The sequence below is a fragment of the Staurois parvus genome, unplaced genomic scaffold (genome assembly GCF_062004578.1).
Source record: "Staurois parvus isolate SC_StPar_1 unplaced genomic scaffold, SC_StPar_1.0 ptg000205l, whole genome shotgun sequence".
NCBI classification, from domain to species: Eukaryota; Metazoa; Chordata; class Amphibia; order Anura; family Ranidae; genus Staurois; species Staurois parvus.
This window is the reverse complement of record NW_028318001.1, coordinates 6,313,533-6,336,047: the sequence shown is the minus strand read 5'-3', so window position 1 is coordinate 6,336,047 and position 22,515 is coordinate 6,313,533. Positions and strand designations below refer to the sequence as shown.

Here is a 22,515-nt window from a genome sequence, read left to right as displayed (position 1 = left end):
TCTCCACTGAGGCTAACTAGCTGAATGCAGGAGACAGTCTGACATTTCTTATATAGGTATGGGGCGGGGCCAGCCGGGAACAGCAAGCATGTGACATGGGGCGGGTCACTCAGATGATGTCCCCGGCTGGCCCCGCCCCATACCTATATAAGAACTGTCAGCTAGCCTCTTCTTCACTAGGCTGGAAGCCTCCGACGGGAGCGGAACTTTTATTTTTTTTTTCGGGTCCCTGCCGCCGCCACGATTGACGTTGGATCTACTTCGGGGGACATTGTTTTAATAAAGGACTTGTCAAAGACCCTGTACTGTGTTTTTTTTACACCACACTTAGTTTTTTTGTGAATGAGTCTGCGGACCGTGTACCGCAGAATCATTCACGTAGGGGGGGGGGCGGGATCTGGGGGCCCCCTTGTTAAAGGGGGCTTCCAGATTCTGATAAGCCCCCCGCCCGCAGACCCCCACAACCACCGGCCAGGGTTGTGGGGAAGAGGCCCTTGTCCTCATCAACATGGGGACAAGGTGCTTTGGGGGGGGAGCCCCCCCTGCCCCAAAGCACCCCCCCCATGTTGAGGGCATGTGGCCTGGTATGGTTCAGGAGGGGGGGTGCTCGCTCGTCCCCCCCCCCTTCCCTGACCTGCCGGGCTGCATGCTTGGATAAGGGTCTGGTATGGATATTGAGGGGACCCACGCTGTTTTTTTTTTTACATTTCGACGTGGAGTTCCCCCTTAATATCCATACTAGATCCAAAGGGCTTGGTACAGATGGGAGGGGGGACCCACGCTTTTTTTCTATTATTTATGCAATAAAGGGAATTATTTTACATTCAGCTGTCAGTGGGGAACCCCGCTGACAGATGAAACATTAACTCATGGCTGTCGCTCCTACAATCCCGCATGAGTTATGTTATCAACTCATGCGGCGTTTTAGTAGTGAAAACCAATGCAGCGCTCATGTTTCAGCTGTCGGCGGATTTCCCCACTGACAGTTGAATGTCAAAGTATTGCAGGGATTTAGAAACAGTTCTTTAAATAACTGGCGTGGGGTCCCCCCTCCCATCCATACTAAGCCCTTCGGGTCTCGTATGGATGTTAAGGGGTACCTCCACGCTGAAATTAAATAAAAAACAGCATGGGGTACCCCCCAAAATCCATAACACATACTTATCCGAGCATGCAGCCCGGCAGGTCAGGAAAGGGGGGGGGGACGAGCGAGCGCCTCCCCCCCTCCTGAACCATACCAGGCCACATGCCCATACCAAATTATTCAAACATTTGTAAACAGACCAATTAACTGAAATGGTTTGGCATTTGTACCCCAAATATGACGTTCCCTGAGGCGTTGGTAAACCGAGGTACGCCTGTATTAGTATTGCAATCCTTTGTATTGGGATACATAGAACCATCATACATGTGAATTGGCAACATAGCACAACATTTGTGTCACATTGGAGATATCTGGCTAGTTAAACTGACCATGCCCAGGGACCTAGGATTGATTCACAGCACAGAAATACAGGCTGGGTTAGCAATGTAGCTCCGTGGGTTAGTGGTTAGCACTGCTGCCTCACAACTCTAGGGTTGTCGGTTCGAATCCCAACCCCGGCGAGGTAGTAGCATGATCTCCGTGTGTGGCTGTCTTCACATACATGTTCTGGCAACATCTTTGCATTCTGTCTAAATGATCCCTAAAATGTGAATTAGAATGAGGCCTTGTCTGTTGAAACACCTTCAAAGCTGCACCTTATGTGAATGTCATACAATGGTATAAGATAAGGGCCTGAATCACTAATAGATTTGATAATGATGGTTTATACTCCACCCACTTTTGTGAAGGATTTGGCAAGCAAAGAGCTGACAGAGAGAGAGAAGAGTGAGACGAAGAAGAGTGAGCAAGAGATACATATGAAGAGTGATAAAGAGAGACATTCAGAAGAGTGAGCGAGAGAGAAGAGCGAGCCAGTGAGACGAAGAAGAGTGAGCGAGAGAGAAGAGCGAGCCAGTGAGACGAAGAAGAGTGAGCGAGAGATACATACTGAGGAGTGATAAAGAGAGACATTCAGAAGAGTGAGCGAGAGAGAAAAGACTCGGTTGGTGAATCCACACATCAAACTTGTCACAAATCCTGGCGTGCATTTTTCCCCCAAATGCATAGCAGACCCTTATCCCAGCAGGCAGGTACCGCACGCCTTCAAAGATTTATTTCCTTTGTTGATTTTCCTGCTTCGCTCACACTATATGCAATTGAAAATTACTCTTTAAGTTGCCAATTTTACTGTGTTTTCTAGAGAATTACTAACTAGTTGTGTTTTCAATTGTGTGTAGCATTGCGATTTCTATTTGAGTCTAGATGTTAAATTGCTAATAAATGGCCACAATTCTCAAATACCTTTGAACTCTCGCTGCAACAAATGGTGTATGTTAATACACTCACATTCATTATATCCAATATCAGGTACGATGTCAATGCACAAATCGCACCTGAAATTGCACACCCTGGATGTGACTTGTCATGTGATTGGCATGGCCAGCAGCTTGCTCTTTGCATGGCAAATTGCACCCAATGTTACTGGGGGCCAACACCACTGTCACATCTAATCCGATGCGGCAATTGTCCAACTTACAGTGAAGTTGCACGAGTTCACAATCCAATTGGATGTGAACAGAGCCTACAGTGGCCAATAGGGTGCGACTTGGTCTACGATTTGCAAGTCGCCTGTCATGCCAATTGCATGGCAATCGCAAACAATGTTACTGGGGGCTACCCGGTCACATTAAAGCAGATTTCTAAGTGGTGTTATTGACACCACAGTCACATCATGTGACTTGCATAGAAGTTGCATGATTTCAAAGTCGGGGTACATGGTGATTTCAAGTGCAATTTGCAAGACATTCGACATCGATCTCTCAGCAAATTGCATGAAAAGTAGTGTATTCATTACTCTATTATTACTTGCGGCTCCTACCAAGTTTGAACCACAACAATATGAACGCTCCAATAGCGTGCTCATTGAGTGGGACTTGGCATGTGATTTGCACAACATGCAAGCTGTAAATCGTCTGCAAAGTCGCACCCTATTGTCTGCTATTAGAGCGACCACATGGGTGCGTTTCAAACACTGATTTCTATAGTAGTACATGTACTACTTTAGTGGCAATTTGCATAGAGATCTGTGTCAGATGTCTTGAAAATTGCATTGAAATGGTCAACTTTACTGTAAGTTGCATGATTTGTAAATCAGCTTTGCCCAGAGTGTAATGTTTGGTGATGTTTGATTTCTGGAGTGTTTTACCAATTGATGGGAAATTCACCATACTAGTCAAATCGATTTGTCATTTTCAGTATTGCATACAAGATGTGGTCATGTGACTGTCTTAACTCATGCGAGAATCTGGAGGGAATTGTGACCATAGTAGCAATAAAGGTTCCAATTGGGGTTCCCTTTCACATCCCTGCTCAATGTTCTGTTGTATGCTGCACACGTACATTTCACTGTATATATCTTTCTGATTTGTGGGGCCTGTATACCAAGGGTTAATGCAGGTAGGAAGCGGATTCATCAGGTGAAAACACTTTCACTGACCAAACTAAGGTCAGTGGTGGGTGTGGCTTCATTGGGTGTGGGGCCTTGTTTGGCATGCTCCAAATACAACCTAGCTTATATAAAGATGTGCAGTAGGGAGTGATTTGGCCTGTTACTAGGCCGGGTGGTTTGTGACTAAGTCCTTGCTTGTAGTGGTTTGGGGGAGGAAGAGATTTTGTGCTGAATTGCCCCAGACACCACTCAGGCTGTGTTTGGAAGTGGGCTGGAAATGTTTGCATATTTTTGGCCTTGTAAAGTGTGTTTGTGTGTTATTGCACAATGATTGTGTTTTTTCTTTTTGCATTGAAAGCCTCACACATGTCAATCGTTTTGTTTAAAATCTGCTCTTTTAATTTTGCTTGCTTATTTAGACTCAAATGCATTTTTCTTACAAACCTGCTGACAAATGTATGTGTAGGGGATTTGTAGAGGTGGGAGGGGATTTGTAGAGGTGGGAGGGGTTTTTCACATATGTCTTGTTTTCTTTATATTTTGATGTGTAGACTTTTTTTGTGAATGGATCTTTATACTAAATGATTGTGTAAGTAAACCTTATGTGCACGAAAATGTTACTTGATTCATCTTCCCCTTTGTTTCCTGCTATAACCTGAGCACACACAGTTCATTAGAAGTATCTTTAGATTGTAAGCTCTTATGAGCAGGAGTGTTTTATTTTTGCCACATCAATCCTATTTTTGTGACTCACCAAGATATTGACTGTACCTACTTGTTCCTGCTGACCAAATAAATGAAGATATATTTGATCAATAAATGTTTCACCGATGTTTTTGTGTTTATTTTATGTTCAATATATGAACAACCTTAATAGTTACTTTGTATACTTATATAATCTGCTCAAATGTAGCTTGTAAGAGCGTGAATATGCAAGTGGGTGCAAACTGGCTTTTTCAAAACCAAACAAAAAAATAAAAAACCTGCTTGCACCACAATATTGTTATGTACTAATGAATATGTCACATTCACTGTGCAGCCAGCTACAGGTTTTCTACAATTTGATTTACAGTAATAAAATAGTCCCCACTGTATGTTGATTTTTGGCCTTTGGCAACAAATATATATTAGCCAAGGTTTAAAAAGAAAAAAATCACTAAAACACACATTCGCGAAAGCTATCATAGCCGTGCATAGAAATGAGCGATCGTGCATAGATATGCGCGATCGTGCACAAATAAACGCCAAACAGGTGTCCCCCATGGCGCACGAGCAGCTATCCTCCTGGAAGTCCGTCATCTGGTGCGCGCGCACCCGGAAGTGGTTGTTGGGAGTGTAAGTGGATGAGAAGTGGTTGGAGGTTTTGTGTTGGTTGAAAATTTTGATAACTTTATTGGCATTTGGACATGGCGAGAGCACAGTTCTCAACTGAGGAGATGATCCTTATATGTAAAGTAACTGTGGCCATTGCAAATATGTTTATAACATGTGAGGGACAAGTAATTGTAATTTTGTGGGTGGGGCCTAGCAGAATCTCACTTGGTGCACATGCTACTTATCTGTACATTAGCTCCTGGGTATTGATGGGTCAATTATATTAACCACTTGCCTACTGGGTACTCATACCCCCTTCCTGTCCTGGCCAATTTTCATCTTTCTGCACTGTTACCCTTTGAATGACAATTGTGCGGTCATGCCACATTGTACCCATCTTAAATTTGTATCAGTTTTTTCAGACAAATAGAGCTTTCTTTGGGTGGTATTGACTTGCTGCTGTGAGTTTCACTTTTTGCTCGATAAACCACAAAATAGCTCATAATGAATAAAAGTCTGTTTATATTATAACATTTGGTAAACTGGTAATTTAGCAACACTGATGTGCGTTGATGAGGCGGCACTGCTGGCCACAGGTGGGCGGAACTGTTGGGTGGCACTGGTGGGCACTGATCATCGGGGCCGACCCCTGCTTTGATAACTGCTGGTTCTCGGCAGTACTTTCCACACATTCTGACAGCGTGATGAAAGTGCAGCCAAGACCCGGCAAATGCATTTCCCGGTGATCAGCGTGTCATTGGACATGGCTGATCACATGGTAAAAAGCCGCTGTGATTGGTCTTTACCACATCACGTGATCAGCTGTGTCCTTAGGACACAGCAATCATGGAGAGCGCGTTCTGCCAGGATGTCATATGACACCCTCCCAGAGCTGCCTGGATGCAGTGTAGCGTTATTCGGCTATCTGCGGTCGCCAAATAGGTAACCAGCTAGGCCTTCATGGCTAATCTTTGAATATCTGGACATGTATACTGCGTATAATGCATTACATTCTACAATGTGTTGGTGTACATGGTATAACAGTGTGCAATGCGTTGCTGGATTCTGCATGACAGTGGACAGCGTATCACAGTGTGCAATGCGTAGCTCCAGCCTGCATGACAGTGTACAGTGCATTACAGTCTACAATGTGTGGGTGTACACGGTATCACAGTGTGCAATGCGTTGCTCCATCCTGCATGACAGAGTACAGTGCATTACAGTCTACAATGTGTGGGTGTACACGGTATTACTTTGTACAGAGTATTACAGTGTGCAATGCGTTGTACACTGCAGTGTGCACTAAAGCATTTTACACTCATGCACTGTACACACTAACGCATTTGACATTTCTAGTGTGCAATGCGTTCGTGTGCAATGCCTTGGACAGTACAATGCATTTGCAGTATTGGTGTATGTTTATTAAGCACAGATAATTCATCTGATTTTAGTTATCAAGGAGAAGTCTTCTCTGTCCCCCTGTTTATGAGGTGGAGGACAATTGTTTTCCGAAGAGGAGAGGAGACTTTTTTTCAAGGAGATCTGTATAGATTTCCAGAGATATGTGTAGATGGTTGAGGGGCTGCATGTGATCTCCGGAGATAATTGTGATTAATGATCACCTGAGTTAAACCAGTGAATGAAAAGTGTAAAAAAACATGGATTGAAAATAATCTGCACTGACCACTGTGCTTTGTCAAGCCACATATTGGCACATTCTGGTGTCACACAGATGCGATGTGAAATTTGCAGTGTTTTCTGTGCAAGCGCTGCACCGCATCACAACCGCAACCCCTTCATGCCACCTGCTGCGGCTTTCTAGGTGAAGTTACCAACACACCAATATTGGTACACAAAGCGTATTGCGATTTGCCAAATTGGATGGCATGCCTATTCACACCCATGTGCATACCCTGAAAAAGGGTCCTGCACATTTTTGGCCCGGATGCGGTGCAATTTGAGGTGTGCAAAATGTTTGTCTCTAATTGCAACGCACACAAATTGCATGTGATTTGCCCAGGAGTGCGGTGTTAGACCACAATGCATGTATGTGAAGCCAGAATAAAAGGATGTGGATTTTGTCTATTTTTACTTGCGCATGTTAACATTATGTAAGTGCATTTTTCTTCTGTTTAACATGCTATAGAAATGCAACATGCATTTGGATGTAGTGTTTTTGTATGTGCATTTTGGAAGTATTCTAAACACACATTGACCCTAGGGCCACACCATATCTTATGCAGGCCATAGATGGGTCGAAAATCGGCCGATTTTTCGGCCGAAAATAAAATCGGCCGATTTTCGGATCGTTAGTGGGCTATTTGTTCGGCCGTTTTTCGGTATTTTGGCAGATTTTTTTTTTTGGTAAAGTTGGAAAAAAACGGCCGAATTTGCCGATCGGCCGATTTTCGCGGCAATGATGGGCAAATCGGCCGATTTTTTTACTGATAAAAAATCTGCACATGAGCAGTGACCTGCAAGAGGAAGACAAAAAGAAGAAAAAGAATAAGAGGATGATGATGATGAAGAAGATGATGAAGAGGAAGAAGAGGATTATGATGAAGAAGAAGAGGAAGAAGAAGGATGAAAAATGAGAGGAATTCCAGTATGGCAAAAAGTGTCCCTGCAGAGAGCTCCGCTATTTCTTTGACAGTTCCTTGACATTTACAGCGGTTGCAACATTGTATCTATTTGTTTCCGAATAAAAACATCTGTATCCGAAATGGATACAAATACATTGTTGCAACCGCTATAAATGTCAAAGAACTGTCAAAGAAATAGCGGAGCTCTCTGCAGGGACACTTTTTGCCGGCTGTAGACGGGATGAAAATCGGCCGATTTTTTTTTTTTTACCATTGCTGGTAACGTCGGCCGCTTGAACAACCGATTTTTCATTTTTTAAAAGAAAAATCGGCTGTTTTTCTCCCCGTCTATGGCCTGCATAAGCATTAGTGTGCCTGGGGGAGGGGGGGGCCTTTGGCCTTTCCAAACACAGTAGATGCTCCAAGAATGTTTCCTTGAACTCTTGAAATGGTTAAAAAGGAAAGACACTCTAGATAGCCTGCACTGAGAATTGACTGTCATGATGACGTGTCAATGATTATTTGCTCTCATTTTTCAGGAGTGGTACTGCTTGCGGTTGAAGCTGGTAGAAATCCACCTTCACGTCCTCCACTCACCTTCACTTGTGGCCAGTGGATATTTTGTGGCCGCAGGCAAGAACTGGCATCGAGGACCTGCATAATGACCCTGGCATGCCAGAGGTGGTTTGGAAGCAGCACAGCAATTTGACCATCCCTTTCCTCTATGTTGGTTTTAGGGTGCAGAATTGCTTCTCGTTCGTGAACGGACTGTCGCCGGATATCAGAGTCCCCATATTTTCAAGATATGTTTTAGCCATGTTGGCTTATTTTTATGTTATTTTCCAAGTGTGTCGCACCTAACCGCACAATAGTGTGGTGCCATGCGTATTTGTGGGTGTGAATGGGGCTGTTTTTAATAGACGTGTGTAGGTGCAACAACGTTTTCATCATGGTACCTGCGCACATCTACATAGGGCATTGCATTTCTTTGCTGTGCTGGAAAATGTGTGTTCTTGCATGCGTTTCTGCACCACCAATGGTGTGAACAAGTCCTAAGGGCTGGTTCACACTATAGAAACAGTCTAGATGTGTTCCTGATGGGGTTTTTTCATGCCCTTTTGGCATGCATGTTTAGTGTGTTCCAGTACATTTTGGATGCGTTTTGGACATGTTTACATTGCATTTTTGTATCCCTTCCACTTATTTTTTTCTATTTTCTTTGTATTCAATGTAGTTAGGGACATGTGCGTTTTAGTACATTCAAGGACGTTTCAATGTGTTCCAGTACAGTTCTGTGCAGAAACAATGCAGCGCTGATGTGAACTATGACATTGACAACCATATAACCTTCTTTCTGTGCGTTTGTGATGCTGAAAAAGCAACTGAAACACATGTAGTGTGAACTGGCCCTAAAGGTTATTAGAGGTCAGGGAACAGGACTGACCAGGAATTGTGAATTCAATCAGACTAGTGGTGAGATACAATCAGCAATTGTATAATAATGTGAGATCTGAGCTGTAGCTGATAGAAAATGAGACACATTCACTTGATCAGTAAATAGATAGTTAAAGAGTGGGGTGGTGATCCATAGATTTGCATATGGGACAGGTGATGATGGGGTGGGGGAGGGGGTCAAGTTGTATAAGGAGACAGATTTAAAAGAGAAAAAAGTTACAATGAAATATACACGGCATGAAACTTGCACATGACCTAATTGGCAGAAGAACAGTACGCAAGTAACATTCATCCACTTTCTAGTCACTAGGCAAAATCATAATTGATTGATCAATATTCCTGCCACAACCCAGAAAATTGATCTCCATTTTTTTGGGATGTTGCTAAGACTGGGATTAGAACCCATGACCCAAGTGCTGTAAGTTCTGAGCTCTAACCACTAAACCACTGTGGGAAACACAGTTTGAGCTATAATGTAGAATAGTTACATTGTTTAAAAATGATAAAGCGAGCGCTGGTCAAATGATATAGACTAGTAAAATGGTATTACACAAGATAAATATAACCACGAACAGTAGTGCATGAACTCGTGAAAGGTCATCCACCCCTGTGACAGTGTACTACACTATTGAGCACCTTTCTGGCTCCTGTGGCTGAGCTAATTCCTCCCCAGGACCATTTGGGCACCCACCCTGATGGATGGATGGATGGAGCTGGATGACTAACCCATAGCTGCCAGCATACCGCTGCACCCCCAGATGTGCGATGTGTATAACCCATGCACATTAATACTTTTTTTCTGGTGAGTGTAGACCAGTCCCAAGGGTGGTTTACCTTTCACGAGTTCATGCACTACTGTCCGTCACGGAGAGACCACATGTGCCATTCATAGGCACTCTCTGAGTTGGTACTCTCACACGAAGGACATTCCATTATTCAGGAATGATTCTATGAACTTATTTTAGCACGATTTACCAGTTTACATCATTATTGCAATTCTTTGCACTTTTTGGTTTTTACATGCGTTCATTATTGATCACATGCATTTATAGCGCTGCACTTGTCTTTAACATAGAATAGTTATGTGATTAAAGAGAATGAAGATATATAACTATATTGGGAAATTAGAAGTATATAAATTATTTGAGATATAAGTGTGAAAATGTTTAACATTTGAATATAGAATGTATGACATTCATTAGTAAATGCAATACTTTCCTGATCATTTTGGAGAAACAGCAAAAAAAAAAAAATAGCAAAAGAGAATTTTCAGAATGTAATAGTACAGCTGTATTAGAATTTTCTATCAGGAAAACGCCAATGTTAATAAAGCCCGCGCTTATGCGCCATCTAGCGAATATATCCGGTATTGCACCTAAAGATGTGCCAGACAGGATACCTCATTCAGTAATGGCAAAGTAGTCAGTAGACGCTCGTTAATGAGCTTGCTAGACGCTGGTCAGACGACTGATTGATTGACCGGAGTCTGCCTGAATGGTCAGACTCTGCTGATAGACTCACATCTTAGTGAATCAGGGCCACAGTGTCTTATCAAGTTTACAACTGACAATGATTTGCCAGCACATTGCAGACAGGGTTAATTTTGAAAAACATACCTCTCCAGCCCCCTCATCAATATTTCACAGAAGGGGTGAGCCAAGTTGGATTTTTAAATTCAAGGTAAGGGGCTTTTTTTTAAAGTTATGGTGTGTAAACTGGAACACAACAAATACAGTATGAAGTAAGTGTTAAGTGCAAAGGCATTCAACTGTGCTGGAGTGAACACGGCAAAGTGTTCTGCTGAAGGCAATTAAGATTCCTGCTGGCCATGGTTGCCTAGTATATATCTGGGGGTGAGGAAAAGATAATTAATTTAGTTCAGGGGGCAAGGGATAACTGTACTTCCTATGACAACAAAAGTTTCTTAAAGTCCTCCACTGGCGCTTCTGGCCCCTCCCTTCTGCCGGGTGCCCCCAAAGCAAGCAGCTTGCTATAGGGGAACCCAGGCAGGCTCGCTCCTGAGCCGCTGCTCTGCGTATTCATTCACAAATGGCTATGGCTCGGCCTCGCCCCCTCCCTCTCCTCATTGGTTCACTGGCGGTGATGGACAGCAGTGGGAGCCAATCGGCTTCTAACTTCAGCTTGTTCAGTTAAGCTATGGCAATAAAATCTGGAGGCTGATTTGTTTCTATGCAGAGTTGCACCAGACTTTTCACTCTCCAGTTTTAGTAAATACCCCCATAATGTTGGTGATTTTATCGTTTTTAAATCTGCTAGTACGTTGGACACAAAAATAGCTGTAATTGATAAAAGATCAGAAGATTCTCATATCTACTACAGTACCCATTACTTCTCTGTTTGTTATTTGAAGTGGGTCAGCCCAGAATTGTTTACAGTTATACTTCTGAAAATAAGATTGTCTGGCGATGCTCACAGAATTTAGTGTCTGGAAACCATTCTCTCTAATGAAGGCTTTAAATTGGCTTTGATTTTTCTTTGTAGAAGTATCAATAGATATTTCAAGTGAATGAGAAATGTTCCTGTCATATTAATCTTTTTCATGTTTTCATTTTAACATTCAGAGTTAATGGCTATAAATTATGAGTTCTTTCCAAATGTACTGCTTTTAGATAACACCCTTTAGAACAGAGAACACTTTTTTCTTTGTATAGAAAATGATAGTAGTATTCTCTACATACTGATGGACTACTGTACTTACAGCCTAGGGCTGTGAAGAATGAGGTATTGTAGTGACCAAAAGTTGGAATTTGTTTTCTTATACGCACAATATAAACAGCAACTAAATCTAATTGTAAAGACACTTTACCTGTGCTAATGCTGAAGAATATACAGTATGTGTGTGTGTTGATCAAAATGCATGCTCACATTGCCAAAGTATGTATGTATGTATTTTCAAGTGTAACTAAATTCCCCACTATACAACCCCCCTTACCTTCCAGTGATGTGGTGTTACATTCCTATCCGGCTGCTGTCGTCTTCTCCCTGGGTGCTGGGCTTTCAAGCTCTTGATTGGCTGGTGGAGGATGACATCATCCCACACGTAAACTGGAGTCATTTATTCCAGTACAGCTCAGTGTACATTATATATTTTTCTAGCAGAGGCCCTAGAGAATAAATTGGTGGGTTTTGCAGTTTTTTATATCACGCAACGGTTTTTCAAATGCAACTTTTTTGAAAAATTATACAGTTTGATGAATTTTAGTGCATACAAACACAATATAATACCCAATTGTTTGGTAAAATATAAAAGATGATGCTACGCGAAGTAAATAGATACCTAACCTGACTGTAGAACAGCGCCAAACTACAGTACCTAAGAATCTGCATAGGCAATTCTTTAAAAGTCTTTACAGGTTACCAGTTTAGATTTGCACAGGAGCTCTAGTGCTAGAATTATTGCTCTTGCTATAATATTCATGGCGATCCCTCACATATGTGGTGCAAACACCATTTGCATGTGCATGTGTGACCTGCATATGCGTTTGCCTTTGCATGCAAGCGCGGGGGTGCTTAAAAAAAAATTTAATTTTTTTTTTTAATGTTTTTTTATCACTTGAATTGCTACCACAAGGAATGTAAGCATCCCTTGTGATAGTAATAATCACTTATAGGTACTCTTTACTGAGAGATCTGAGGTCTATTAGACCCCAGATCTCTCCTCTGCCCTTTAACCATTTGCCTAAAGGGCACTTCTACCCCCTTCCTGCCAAGGCCAGTTTTCAGCTTTCACCGCTATCGCAGTTTGAATGACAATTACGCGGTCATGCAACACTGTACCCATATTAAATGTTTATTATTTTTTTTAACAGAGCTTTCTTTTGGTGGTGTTTAATCACTTCTGGGTTTTTTATTTTTTGCTAAACAAACCAAAAACAACAAAATTTTGAAAAAAAAAGTTTTTTCTTAGTTTTTGTTATAAAATTTTGTAAATAAGTGATTTTTCTCCTTCACTGATGTGCGCTAATGAGGCTGTACTGATGGGCACAGATAGGCTGCACTGATAGGTGACACTAAGGAGGAGGCACTGATGGGCATTGACAGGCAGCACTCATGGCACTGACTGGCACTGTTAGGTGGCACTGATTGGCATTGATAGGTGACACTGACTGGCACTGATAGGTGACACTGAAAGGCAGCTCAGATGGGCACTGATATGTGGCATTGATGTGCACTGGTAGGCATTTATGAGTCACTGATGGGCACTGGCAGGTGGCATTGATAAGCACTGAGAGCTGGCATTGATGGACACTGACAGGTGGCACTGCTGGGGCTACACAGATCATCAGTGCCCTGATGATCAGTGCACATGTCCTCTCTGTGGAATGCCGATTACCGGCTCTCCTCTCCTCTCGAGCTGTCAGCGTAACAGCTCGTGAGGAGAGAATTTTCCCTATTTACATGTGATCAGCTGTGATTAGACACAGCTGATCACATGACCGAGCCAACATCTTCAGCTCTTTTCGGTGATCCGCTGTGTCCGAGAGACACAGTGCACCACCGATTGCCATGCTGCGCACCCCCGGAGCAGCGCACGCGCAGTTAGAGTGGGAGGATGTCATATGACATCCTCGCAGAACGAGAGAACTGCCTTGTGCCTGTCATTACCTTATATGGCTGGTGGGAGGCGGTTAAAGCATCTGATCACACCAAGATTATTGTGACCAGATGCTTTACCAAGCCAAAAATGGCTTTGTTGACATCTGGAGAAACAAAGTAATAAAATGCCCATCGCTTCCGGCTTCTAATACCATAGAAATGATCAGGGACATTCAGGTTCCCGTTTAGCTTTATGGTAAGCTGGCGATAGGGCACCCCTCCCATCACTTATATGTGCAGTCCAGCAGTTATTTAGCCACTAGGATTGCTTTTACGTTACAGAGAATTGCTGGCTTAAAAGAAAAAAAAAAAAAGCAGGCATCATCCTTTTATCTCCACTTAAAGTCCAGGATGTCATATGACATCCTAAAGGCAGGAAGTGGTTAGAAAACTGAGAGCAGGCATGTCGGAGTGTATTAGGCCAGTTATAGATTGGGGTGGTTGCCACTTTCTTATACAGTTCTACGAATTGGATGCAGGGACGCATGGGATGCCTTTCCTGCCATTGTGCTCTTGCTGTACATTGTGTCCCTGTGCCTTTAAGGAGGAGTGGGATACCTCCAGGCACACCTGCCCTTAATCTATACATTCTTATATGTACTCCTACTTTGGGGGCTCTGGAAATTTGGAGTTAGGACCACAGAATTTACAGAGGTCCCTTGGTGCGGACACTGTGGCTTACGTATATAATTGTGAATGTGTGCAAACAAAACCCTGTATTTTTAACGCAAACTGTTAGACAGGGCTAATTCGGTTGTTTTGCAGGCTTGTTGGTAAGTGTGCTGTAAAATGTTTTGTTTGTATTATTGCAAAAGGGACCTAGCATGTCTGATCTGCATTAAAAGCTGCCTGCTCTCAGTTTTCTAAAAGTTAAGTTTCGTTCCGCCTATTTCAGTGAAGTGAGAAAAAATTCACTCAGCACAGCTAATCTAGTGATAAGATGCCTAATATCTAATTTGCTCAGTAGACTATTTCTTCAGTTGGTGCTGTTTGTTGGTGCATGTAATAACTGCCCAATCCAACTAAAATAGTCTAGAGCAGTGGTCTCCAAGCTGCTTCCCCGGGGCCTGATGTGGCCCTTGCCTTTTTCTAGCCCTTGGGGCACTATTCCTCCCACTGATATGAGATACTATTCTGCCAGATTACATCAATGGGGAAACCATTTCTCCCACTTACACCTATAATGGGGCACTATTCCTTCCAATGATACAAACGGTGATTCTTACCAACCTAGAGAAGTCTTCTGTTATTACAACATTCATTTATCTACCTTTTTAATAAATACATCTTGCTTTACACACTTAAATTAATGGGTTTGGTTTCTTAGGCTGTGGTGTGTATGAATTGTTGCTTTTATACATGTCTGCTATAATGTAAAGGTCACAAATTTCATTACTCTTTTGCGAATCCTTGCTGCTCTGACCTATCTTTTTTAATATTTTACAGAATCCTAACAAAGCTTTTGGAAGTCTCTGATGACCCTCAAGTCCTTGCTGTGGCTGCCCATGACGTAGGAGAGTATGTACGACATTACCCCAGAGGAAAAAGGCATGTTCAACCTATGTATTTGGCACCAGTGATTTACAGTTTCATTTTTTATAGCTATTTAGTAGGTTATTGAAAAACATTAATGTATACTACCCCAAAAATTAATATATACTTAGCCAACAATTTACAGCACTGTGTATAATAACCTTCACAATTCATGTAAATGCACCTTCTGAAATCATTCAGAATTCACTGACAGATGTATTTGACCTGCAGTTGACTTCCTTCTGACCTATTTCAAGTGCTTTTTGCATTCTCATAGACTTGCATTTGAATAAAAAATCTGTCTGATGTGGACAAATGCCCATAATCAAAGGCCCTTATTCTTTCCGTACACATGATGATAATTACCTGGAAAATTTCAAACCTGTTATTGCAAAAACTATGGAACGGGTCAGCCCAGCTTACTACTATCCCTGCCCTTAGATATACATATAAAACTGTTGCTGGTAGGTTGCCTTGATACACTTGATTGTTTTTGTGATTACATTGGTAGGACTTTGCAGGTACAGTATATGCGTAGCGTTTTCTCTTGTTTTTCTAAGAAATATTGCTGTTCACATTGCTATAGTTTAACCTCTTTCCGACTGCGCTATAGCCGAATGACTGGTACAAGAGCAGTCATCCAGGTCTGGGAGGGCGTCTTTTGACGTCCTCCCAGACCCCCTGCGCTCCCCTGTCCCTGTGGTGCGTATCGGGCGCACTCTGTGATCTCTGTGTCCTTCAAACACAGCTGATCACAAATCGAGGTAAAGAGCCAATCACAGCGGCCCTTCACAATGTGATCAGCTGTGACTGGACACAGCTGATCACATGGTAAACAGGATTTGCCAGTAATTGGTAGTCCTCCCCTCACACTAAGTGCGTGAGGAGAGGAGAGCAGGTAAGCGGCAGTTCACACAGGGACATCTACACTGATAATCAGGGCACTGATCATCAGTGCACCTCATCAGTACCCATCAGTGCAGCCTCATCAGCGCACATCAGTGAAGGAGAAAAATTACTTGTTTACAGAATTGTACAACAGAAACTAAGAAACTTTAAAAAAAAAATCTTTGGCTTTTTTTTCATTTGTTAAGCAAAAAATAAAAAACCCAGTAGTGTGAAGTTTACATCACAGCATTGCTTTTCTTTTCCTTCAGCTTTCAGCAGTTTCTTGTTTCTTCCGCCACTGTCACCTTTAGTTGTTTTCCTGTACATTTCTCCAAGGTTCTTACAGCTCTCTGCTATTCTGTGACATTGTTCTATTACTATGGTTACTGGAGCCCTTTTTGAAGACTTAGTTTGTATAAAGTGGATATGAAGCTGTAAACAAAGTTCTGTATACTCATAACATTACTAATTTTATGGTAAAGCAGTTTTAAACTCAAAACCAAATATTTATTGATAGATGTGATGGCTGTATTAGTTTTCTTTTTTAGGCTTCTTTCTTTTATTTTCATCTGGTGATCCAACCACTAAGTCTGTTTTTCCAAAGAATAAGCAGTCCTGCAGATGCATCAGTTACAGGGATGAGACAAACCATTTACCACTGACGGGTGCTTAAAATGATCAGCTGTTATTTATTCTTGTTCAAATGTTTTATTGGTTTTCAAGGGGTGGGAACATAGGCATAGGACAATCTATAGACATTTGTACAAAGCAATTTGTGAAAACAGATATGGTGTCCAAGTGAAGGAGGGGAGAAAAGCACCAAAATACAAAAAGCTGCAGGTTAGATGAACGAGAGAAGGCATAGTTGTATGCAAGCATTTTGACATATATGTTGGCTTAGAATAAAGTGGTTACTGGGGTGTTCTCCCTAAGTTCAAGTGAGAGTATTGGGGAAAGAAAAGAGAAAGCTATTGTGAGGGTGTAAGAGAGAAGAGGGGGGGGGGTAGAATAAAGATGGTTGTTAGAAGGGGGAAGAGTTGGGAAGAGGATAGAGGAGTGGGAGGGTAGTGTGTGATCCTAGGATCCTATAAGGGTGTTCGAGACTGAAGATAATGGAGAGCAGATTGATGGAGTAGCAAGGCAGTGGGGGTAGTAAAATCAAGGAAGGAGGAGGGAATCGTCAAAGTTAGGTGGAAGGAAACATTCCATCCATTGGTTCCAGATTACCATGAATTTAGGGATATTATCTAAAATGGTAGCTTCAATTTTAGCATGGATCATAGCCTGCGTAACCTTGATGGGTATGATTGCGGAGGTCAAGAGGTGGGGGAGGAACGGACAATCGTGAGGATATGGTCAATTTGTGAGAAAGTCTTGTGAGGATGAGAGTAGAAGGTATATTGGCATTTTGCCGGGTTTAGTTCTCTCCAGGTGTCAACCAAAGAGTGACGGTGTAGTAGAGATTGAAAATCATGTTTGGAGACTGGTGGGAGGGAAGGTTGGGGCGACTTATCAACGAAGGGGTAAAGCGTACAATTATAATCTTAGCAGATGAAGAGAGTGCCACGTTTGTGGTGGTCAATAACCACCAACAGATGGGAGAGGAACGGTAGTGGACCTTGGTTGGGTACGTAATAAACATTAATGGTTATTTCTGAATCAAGCATTATTCCTGTCAGGAGAAGATAGTGCCCTTCAGGGTCTTTGATTTCAGAAAATAGTGTAAAGGGGGTTGTGCGGTGGAAGGCGATGAGAGACCTGCGGGTAGCGGGGACCAAAAAATTTAGGAGTGAATGTAGTAGAGAAATGTGTCTCTTGTAGGCATACAATGTGTGCCTTGTGTGACGCAAATGATCAGAAAGCTTTGTTACGCTTCTGCGGTATGTTAAGACTCTGAACATTCAGGGTAAGAATATTCAGGGAACCCATGAGAGGAATGAGTGATGAAGTCTGCAGTAATAAATCTTCGTCAAGGCGGATAAGAAATTGTCTCGAGCGGTGGAGAAGAAATTGTGAAGATTTGGGTGTAAGGAGTTAGTAAAGTTAGGGGGGAGTAAGTGTAGGGAGGGGCATAAAGCTATAGTAACGGGGGCTATCGTAACCCAGATGGTGATCCCTGGGGTCTCTGTAAGGAAGAGAGGCCCAGCCTAAGTAGCCCGAGCAGTACAAAAATGCTATACCGCAAGAGCTAGTGGCGAGTGCGCAGTTATGTGCACCAAGGGGAAGACAGCAAGTGTGTAAACATACGGTGTTAGGTTCCTGCAAATAAAGCCAGAATCTAAGTTCCCGGGGAAATCTGGGGGACCTGGAGTCAGGCGACACGTGCCTTTGGGCATTAACATGACCTATTCGTATGTGTGGCCCGGATCAGGGTTCTTAAATGGGTGCATAAGCACAACTGTTAACAGAAACATACAATCAAGTACAAAGCAGGGGGGAGCTAGAGTGAAAGAAAAAAACAATACAAAAACACAATATAGATACATTTTTAACAGTTGGGGTTAGTTGTCAGCAAGGATACATAAGTTCCTCAGTTGAGTGTGGGGCGATAGAAAATGGAGACCAAGGGTGTGCAACAGGCAGGTTTGCTCCAACCGGTGGTGTGCAGACAAGGGGGCCAAAGCGGTCAAGTAAGCATCAGTCCATGGAGTCTTGGTGGGCTGGAGCAGGTGAGGAGAAATGTCCTCTCTTGTGGGCACTGAGTTGATCAGCGGCGAGATGAGAAGGATGCGGTTTTAGTGGGGAGCAGGATGCGGATTGTCGACGGGAGCCCTCGGGGAGGGGGGGGCGCAGATGGAAGAAGTTGGAGACTTCGCAATGTGTCGAGGAGGTCCTCAGGGGTCTTGCAGGTGTAGTCTCGGGCTTGAAAGTGGAAGCGTACAGCGAATGGGAAGCTCCATCTATAAGGTATGCCATGCTGTTGGAGTGCTTGAAGGTGGGACTTCATAGCTCTGCATTTTGAGATCGTTGTGTGGCATAAGTGTTGAAACAGCTGATAGGAATGGCCCTGGAATGACACAGAGCCTGCATTGCGGGTGGCTTGGAGGAGCTGTTCCTTGGAGTGGAAAAAATGGAGCTTAGCAATGATATCGCGTGGGGGGCCGTCAGTGCGGCGTGGAGCCAGTGCTTTGTGGACTCTGTCCATTTCTAGTTGCTCTATTGATATTGCAGGGGCTAGCTCTTGAAACAGGGCCGTGACAGTGGATTGGACATATATGATAGATTCCGGAAGGCCACGGATCCGTAAATTTGAGCAGTGAGCTCGGTTTTCAAAGTCCTCAAGACGAGTTTGTAATGTTGCATTCTCGTCACGTAAAAGCTCAAGCTCATCTGAGTGTGTTTGAAATAAGGTAATAAGGTCATCGACCCTTTGTTCCAAGTCAGCGGTGCGTTGCCCCAATTCACGGATTTCCCTAGACAGCTCGTCAGTGATGCGGTCTGAGGTTTGTTTCAGGGCCTTATGTAGCATCCTTTCAAAACGCATGAGAAGATCAGGTGTAGATGGGTCAGTGATGGGAGCATGTAAGGGGGTCGCCAGGTCAGTGTCAGACTCACCATCTGAAGTGCAGGAAGGGCTGGGATGAGCTAGCTTCAGGGCTGCATATGGCTGTGACTGTGTCTTGCCTCCTGCTGCAGGCACGGTGGCCATCTTGGATGGGGGTTTTGCTAAAGCCTCTTTAATGGGCTTAATATGCGGCGGCGCCTGGTGTTGGGTCGCTCCCCGGACCATATTGTCGGGTGCCAGGGGGGTTGCCATGGCGACCAGGCCCGCTTATAACACGCTGCGGGCTGGGAGCGGAGATCGAGAGGCTGGCCTCCCCCAAGTGTGGCAGAGCTTCAGGTGGATATGTCTGTCCTGCCTGCTTGCGCATGCGCACTCTGAGCTTTTATTTATTCATGTAAAACCTGTAACTGATTATAAAGTTTGATCTGGGGTTTGGCATCAATTACGTAATGTAATTAAATCTTCTAGTACATCTAACACTCTTTGCTCCCCTCCCCAGACTGAAAATTCTGCTTGTTTACTGTATTCATTGTGCTCATTCATTGAGAGTGGGACCACTCTAATACAGGAGATATGTTACCAGTCAGATCACCAGGGGAAAACAGGGGAAGAATCCTAAAAAACACCCAAAAAACTAATGTAGCCAGCACATCTAATGATTTGCTAACCTGCAATATAAAACATTTTAGGTTTTGTATTTATTACTGGTTTAAGGTACAATATCTTCACGAATTTAAATTGTTCCTGATGTTAATTTGGAAATATGGATTCTGAATTTTTAAGTGTGGCTTCATATACTGATGTATGGGACCTGTTACTACTGGTCCAGAACAATCAAAATAGTACCTCTCAAATGTCCCCCCAAACTGTATCAGATGTTCAGCATGTGAATAGGCTTGTTCAAGACACAGGATTGGCTGGTCAAGCTCTGGTAGTCTTCAACAAAATGTGCAGGCAGCCACCATTTTGTTGGCTACCACTGGTGGTACTTTCCCATTTCAAGGTAAGTATTGTACCAGTAGTTCAGATAGTGTTTTGTGTGCAGAATACATTGGCCTTGGGGAGCAGCTTAGTTGGGCATGGGTTTATGGGTTAGGTAAAGGCTAGTTTAACAGGATGTCAGGTAACTGTTAAGGGTAAGTTATGGTGTCAAAGTTAGATTTAGTTAGATGTTAGGAGAGGGGTGACTGCTGAGGGTAGATTTCCATGGTTAGGTTTGTGATTGACTGTCAAGCTAATTTAATTGTTAGGCTCCTTTTGAGATGGGTTTTTCAATAAGTTTTGCCTGTCAATTTTTCAGGCGGACCTGATCGGAAGATAGATTCATCTCTATAGACAGACGAGTGTAAACTAACTTGTGTCTTTTTACATCCACCTACCTCCAGGTCCAATCAAGCCTGCTAAAATAAAAAAAAATTTAAAAAAAGACAGGACTCCATCTTCCGTTTAGTTTTAGCGGATCGGAGGTAGTCGCATGTAAAAGCAGAGTCCATTTACTCCCAACCACCCATAGAGCAGAGCAGGTTCTGCCTGGGTCCTGTCTGCAGATACTGAGTGGTTTCGGATGTGTCATACGCTCTCTATGCTTTGATCAGCATGGGATCAGCTCACAGATCCCCTGCTGATCACAACAGAATCTGCCCTACATGAAAGAGGTCTTAAAGTTACCTGTCATGAGAGAACCATATGGGTTGCCATTGCTAGTCTTCTGAAATGCTTGGTTTCTGGTCATATCTAGCTTCTGTTACAGATTCAGAACAAGTGTGCAGCAAATGAGGACCTGGAAGAATTAGTTATTTTTGTCTTTATACAAGTTCTAGGCCAGTTACTGAAAAATGGACTTAAATGTATCAGCATGCCTGCCTTAAAACTAGCAGTTCCCAAAAAAGTCAGAAATGGCAGACCACATATTTTCCTGAGAACAGGTGTGGTAAAACTCATTAGGCAACAACAAAACAAGTAAATAACTTGGAGACAGCTAGTGCTGTCAAGTAATTGGCAGTATAAGTTACTACGGTCAGTGACAATATGGCAGAAATATTGGTTAAAAAAAAAAATCTTGTAATATATGTAAGAGCCTTTATTTAGCAGATGTACTATGTGATATTGCCCATAGAGGCATAATGGTGTTTTCTTTTCTCACCATAGCTGATGTAAATGTAAACTGTTTGTTGCCTGTGGATTGCTTACCCCTTTGCTTTATCTGTCTGTGATTTGCATCAAGAGTAGCCAGCAAGAGATTACATTTGCTGGATCAGAGAAAGAACTGTTGTGCAGAATTGCATGTTGAGCAGCAACACGAAATCTAATTTTTGTTTTAGGCTTGTAATCATATAATTCTTCATCTACCCACTTTACAAAACATACAGATTTAAGCAATCATATTTCTTAACAAGTGTTTCGATTTTTGAATAACACCTTCTCCTAGATTTCAGTAAGATTAATTGTATAGACAAGCCAATATCTGATCAATATGCCACCCCTTTCTTGCAGGGTGATTGAGCAGTTAGGTGGTAAGCAGCTGGTAATGAACCACATGCATCATGAAGACCAGCAGGTCCGTTACAATGCTTTGCTGGCTGTGCAGAAACTGATGGTCCATAACTGGTAAGTGACAGTTTAAGGAATGAGTTTTTATGTAAACAATATATTCTTAAATAATACATCTATATTCTGCTTTTGTAGGAGTGTTTCTTAAATAAATGCTGTTCACATTATTTTGGTGTGTGTGTGTGTGTGTGTGTGTGTATATATATATATATATATATATATATATATATATATATATATATGTGTGTGTATATATATCAGAGTTATGTCCACAGTTCTGTTTACAGTTAATTTAAGTTTAATTTGCCCTGTCAACCAAAAGGAAACAAGAACTATTTTTAGAGACATTTTTTGTGTGTGCATGTAAGCTTATTTATATATATATAAATTTTTTTTTTTTTTTGATTTTATTATGGTAATGCACTATTGTGAGTTTCTTTTTCTTTGAGGTTTTTCACATAATTCACTGAACACAATCAACGCTGCAAGATTTACATTTTTTTGGTTCTATCATTTTGATTATTGAGACACTGGGCTT

At 42.5% G+C, this 22,515-nt stretch overlaps 1 protein-coding gene across 6 annotated transcripts in view; it reads left to right on the top strand.

Moving 5' to 3' along the window:
- Positions 1-22,515, top strand: part of ATP6V1H (ATPase H+ transporting V1 subunit H) — a 159,008-nt gene that overhangs the window by 120,768 nt on the left and 15,725 nt on the right. For all 6 annotated transcript variants that reach the window (XM_089678430.1, XM_089678431.1, XM_089678432.1 and 3 more), the window contains 2 exons: positions 14,948-15,049; positions 21,921-22,034. In XM_089678430.1, coding sequence (XP_089534556.1) covers positions 14,948-15,049; positions 21,921-22,034 — 216 coding nt within the window. The remainder of the gene's footprint in view (positions 1-14,947; positions 15,050-21,920; positions 22,035-22,515) is intronic.